Raw genomic sequence first — 5,388 nt, 5'->3', positions numbered from 1 at the left:
GAGGAAAAGGATGTGGCATTGAGCTTTATATAGAAAACAAAAACCAATGGCAAAGATGCTCTAAGACCAGTAGTATCTTAAATTTTTTTAGCAACAAAAAGTTGAATTTGTTTTTATATTATAAAATCCTAGAAATGCATTAAATATGTGATTTGTGGCTGCTAAATAAAGCGAGGATAGATGTGGTCAACAATAGGGTCAACAGGCAAAGGTTCTTTCAAGTCTTTTTATTAATTATTGTATTTGATACCATTGCTTTTCTAACTAGTTAACCGTCTTGTCCTAAAATAATGTAGTTTGAAGGTTAAAATAGCTTTATTGACTCCTTAATTAATGGAAAATGATGTCATCGTCCCTCCTCCTTAAAGAAAACAAGACATCTCCCTTGTTAAGCATACCGGTAAGCATATTATTAGAGGCTCTTTTTAAGCATATGAAAGAACTTAAATATACTTTTTGAATATATGAAAATAGTCATATAACTAACAAGTCTTAGGAAGGACAGTCACGAACTTTAAAAGGTTTAGTCTCATGGACTATAAAATGGACGGAGATTACCTATATTCCAACAAAAAAAATAGCCTTGTATTCAGAGAATGTGTTCAATGAACCCGAAAGAACCAGTGATATAACTCTCCAAATCCAAATTCCAACATATAACCAGAAGAATGCATATTCAATTACATGACTAGTTTTATTCCAATAAAGGGACTAACAAGCAAGCACATAAACAACCTAATATGATTACGCATCGACTTCATACTAAAGCAGAAAAGGAACCTGGAACTTGCAAACTCTTTTCGTTCCAATTCCTTTCTCTTCTTGTCGATCAACTGCAACATGTAAGGAGGCAAAATCAGCAACAAACAATACAAAACAAAATTGCTAGTAAAGTGAAAGAAGGACACACGCTAAGGGCTAAAATAATGACTTTTTCAATGATCCATCATCTCAAAGATAACTCAACTGTGGCTATTAAATATAGACTGAACCACTGTGGAATGGCAAAAGACTTGTGTTTAAGTCTTCATTTGACCAGTCCTAGGTTTGATCCCTGGACAACCCTTACCCTTACTTAAAGAAAAAGTGTGCTACTAAATGATTCACATAGTTACCAGATGAAGCAGTATATCTTCCCAACCACTAAATTCAAATTAAAGGCATATAAGCAGAGCATGGAATCACAAACAGAAAATAGCATGTTAAGTAATTCCTTGAGGAAAAGGCAACTGAAGACAAAGCAACTAATTTTGATAATGGAATCATTTAGAACAAAAGAAACAAAGAAAAATCTAAAAACAACCTAGACATGATATGTGATTCGTTTACTGCTACGCAAGTTTAGAAAAATAACCAGCTATCATACTATTTGGCAAGGGGAAAGGCACTAAGGAGGCAAATAAACGGATAGGAAGAATGACTTTCATAGCTATTAAAACGCGACCTACAAATAACAAGACAGTAAAAGTAAAGCTTAAGGAAATCAACCGGATTGGCGTACCCCCAAAATAATGTTGTAATAGAAGACATCATCCCAAACCAATGAATCTACTCAAAATAACATTCAGAAAATTGAAAGTGCCCTTTGGAAGGCAATCAGAGTCCAGCTGCCTAAGGACAAAGAATATGCCTTTATTCTATCAGTTCTTTCTTTTTTTCTTTTAAGTCTTAATTTCTAAACCATCACCGAAAATTCCTTTCAATTACATTGCCTTCCTGAGTATAACTATTTGGAGAACTTTCAATTACATCAAATTAACTATATCCAAAACCACTCCTTCCATTGCATCTCTCAGATTATCTCCCTAAACATGTCTTGCGCATACAAATATACTAATTCATATCTGTAAAAAACCCACATAGCAAACAATACCCAGACCCCAAAATTGGCTCTTTTGACAGGAGAACAAGTCTTGATAAAGATATAGACTTAGATAAAGTCGAAGTCTTTTAACTTACCTGAAAAAGAATGAGAGATGGCCTCTAGAACTCAATCTTGAGCTCTTCTTTTTCATCAGAGAGGTAATGAAGAATGTAAGGAGTAACGCGAACAACAGCTACCCACACCCCAAACATGGCTACGTGTGCCTTCAACTGCTTCAAGGCTGCCGCCTTGTCTGGTTTGCGCATAAACATGCCTGGGAACATCGTTGCTTCTCTTTGATTTTTGTGTGCGCTGTAGATTGGAGTCTGCGTCAATGGAGAGGGAGGCTAAAACCCTAGATATTGTTGGGGTTTTAGTGCTACAAAGAGGAAGAAATGTGGTGCCTCAGGTGTTCATGGACTTGGGTTTAGTTTTTTAAACCTAGGGTCGGATTGGACTGACCCCATCTATTGTTCGAAAATTAAAAAGTTGTAAAAAATAATTTTATATTAAATTTAAAATATTTTTATTAAATTTTAAATTGGGAAATAAAGCTATTTGTGTCCACAGTCAGCAAAGTGCACTGACGTGGACGCAATTTATTGACACATTCCCTGACTTCGCGCTGACGTGGACGTGATTTAAGGAAAAAGGGCCCATTCCGATAAATAATAAAATACCAGGCCCATTTCGATAAATTTAAAAAAAAATGACTTTTTTTTATATTTTACCCCTAAGTTTTGTAGTCGGAAATTGGATTTGAATATATTTTTGACATATTCTTAAATTTTCCTATCAAAGTTCTTGTATGAGAACTTTAGAAATGTGAAACAATATTTAAATTTTTTTTATCTTTTAGTTAAAATTGATTAAAAAATAACAATGGTTAACTTTTGAGATAAATTGGATAACCAAGCCACTTATAATAATAATAATAATAATAAAGCTCTAATTAACAATTTAAGAAAAATAGATAAAACATTTTATGATTTAAACCTTCATATCCTAAAATAATGTATTCCTGCTTGTGAATATGGCCCATGTATAATATTAATACTTTTATGCTTATTCAAATCTAATTTCATTTAAAATATAAACCTCAAATTTTATCTAAAAATCCATTTATATTTCTATAAATAACTAATTCAAACTCATTTTAAGCTCACTCATATTTATAAAAATTTGCATCGTAGCCTTATATATTTTATTTTATATGAATTACATAATATATATTATAAAGTAGAAAACGAAATATGCCGAGCTTAAGCTTTGAGTGTTAGAGCTTAAGATGAGCTCATATTTTAAACGGACTTAATTTTTTTTGTCCAACTTCATTTTTCTAGTCTCATACGACTGTCCAAAGCTCTCATATTTCAAGCTAGTCTATGGGCTTAGACTCTAGCATAGGCATAATGGTAAGACCATTTTTGGAGGCTCTTTTTAAGTGCATGCAACTTTTTAAGTATCTGAAAATAAACTGTAATGGTAAGACACAACACTCTAGGGACAGAAGTCAAGTTTGAGTTCTCTCCTTAGAAATGAGATTGTTAGTAGAGGCAACCACAAATCCCAAAAAGTTTAGTGTTGTAGATCATAAAATACACATGAAGAATACTTTCATTCCAACAAAAAGATAGCCATATATTCAGAAAAGTGTTGATCTTAGGCTGTTAGACCTCAGCATGTGAAAATCTGGACATCACTGCAATATCCAGTGCTATCACTCTCAAAATCCAAATACCAACAGAACCAGTAAAATGCATATTTAACTAGATATGACTAGTTTCATTTCAATGAAAAGACTAACAAGCATGACCAAAGCAAGTACATAAACAACCTAATGTGATTACACATCAGCTTCATACTAAAGCGAAAAAGGAACCTGGAACTTGCAAATTCTTTTCATTCTCCAGTTTTCTCCTTGTCAATCCACTGCACCATGTGAGGAGGAAAAATCAGCAACAAACAAACAATACAAAACAAAATTGCTAGTAAAGTGAATGTAGGACACGCACTAAGGGCTAAAATAACGACTTTAACAATGATTCATTGTCTAAAAGATGACTCAATCGTGGCTACTAAATATCGACTGAACTACAGGTGGAGTGGTAAAAGACGTGTGTTTAAGTCTTCATTTGACATCAGTCCTAGATTCAATCCCTAGACAACCCTTACCCTTATGTTTATACAAAAGTGTGCTATTGAATGATTCACATAGTTACTGAATGGAGCAAAATGTCTTCCCAACCACTAAATTCAAATTAAAGGCATCAATTGACTGATTATCTTAAGCAAGGATCACAGTAAAAAGAAAAAAACAGTATTCTACTTTAATTGCCACCATAAAGTTGTCATTAATACTAACATGACATCATAAACAAAGAATAGCACATTAGGTAATTCCTAGAGGTAAAGGCAACAAGAGACAAAGCAACTAATTTTGATAATGGGATCATTTAGAACAAAAGAAACCAAGAAAAATCTAAAAACCAGCCGTCATACCATTTGGCAAAGGGGAAGGCACTAAAGCACACTTAGGCAGATGTATAGGAAGAATGGCTTTCATAGCTATTATAACACAATCTACTAGTAACAAGACACTAGTCGTAAAACTCAAGGAAATCAACTATCAGAGTCCAGCTTCCTATGGACAAAGAAAATGCCATTATTCTATTAGTCCTTTTTTTTCCCCTTTCTTTCTTTCTTTCTTTCTTTCTTTAAGTCTTAATTTCTAATCCATCACCCAGAATTCCTTTCCAATTACATTGCCTTCTTGAGTATAACTATTTGGAGAACTTTCAATTACATCAAATTAACCACATCCAAAACCTCTTCTTCCATTGCATCACTCAGATTATCCCCCTAAACATGTCTTGAACATACAAATACTTGCAAAAATAATTCATATATGTAAAAACCCACATAGCAAACAATACCCAATCCCCAAAATTTGCCCTTTTCTTAAATCACCTGAAAAGAATGAGAGGTGGCCTCTAGAACTCAATCTTGAGCTCTTCTTTTTCATCAGAGAGGTAATGCAGAATGTAAGGAGTGACACGAACCACAGCTACCCACACTCCAAACATAGCTACGTGGACCTTCAACTGCTTCAAGGCCGCCGCCTTATCTGGTTTGCGCATAAACATGCCTGGGAACATCGTTGCTTCTATTTGATTCTGTGTGTAGTGTACTGTAGATTAGAGTCTTGGTCGACGGAGAGAGGGGCTAAAACCCTAGATGTATTGGGGATTTTAGCGCTACCGAGAGGAAGAAATATGCACGTACCTCTTTTAAATTATCTAAATTTGTTAGTTTATTATCTTAACCAACCTTATCTAAACCTAACCACTTCAATAAATTATTAAAAATTATAATTCTCGTGTTGGTCTGATAGTTAGGCTGTTCACAATTTTAAGTGTGGTTTTAATTCGAACCGCGCTAGTTACATTGCTATCAGTGCTGTTAATAATATTCAAATTTAATTAACCCAAACCTATATACTCAAACTCAAAATAATTCAAATC

The 5,388-nt window shown here is 33.8% G+C and overlaps 1 protein-coding gene across 1 annotated transcript; it reads right to left on the bottom strand.

Annotated features, from left to right (window-relative positions):
* Nucleotides 1-563: 563 nt before the first annotated feature.
* LOC105778898 (mitochondrial import receptor subunit TOM6 homolog) lies at nucleotides 564-5,151 on the bottom strand. The gene is made up of 3 exons (XM_012602648.2): nucleotides 4,835-5,151; nucleotides 1,960-3,796; nucleotides 564-833 (listed from the first exon to the last, which is right to left on the bottom strand). Exon 1 carries the CDS (start codon nucleotides 5,020-5,022, stop codon nucleotides 4,858-4,860), a length of 165 nt encoding a protein of 54 aa, XP_012458102.1. The 5' UTR covers nucleotides 5,023-5,151; the 3' UTR covers nucleotides 564-833; nucleotides 1,960-3,796; nucleotides 4,835-4,857.
* Nucleotides 5,152-5,388: the final 237 nt, after the last annotated feature.

This window comes from Gossypium raimondii, chromosome 4, assembly GCF_025698545.1.
Source record: "Gossypium raimondii isolate GPD5lz chromosome 4, ASM2569854v1, whole genome shotgun sequence".
In the NCBI taxonomy this organism is placed as follows: domain Eukaryota; kingdom Viridiplantae; phylum Streptophyta; class Magnoliopsida; order Malvales; family Malvaceae; genus Gossypium; species Gossypium raimondii.
The sequence above is the reverse complement of the archived record's forward strand: the minus strand, read 5'-3'. Positions and strand labels throughout refer to the sequence as shown.

Excerpts from the sequence above, each read along its gene's own strand:
- LOC105778898 (XM_012602648.2), bottom strand. The coding sequence starts at position 5,022 with ATGTTCCCAGGCATGTTTATGCGCAAACCAGATAAGGCGGCGGCCTTG.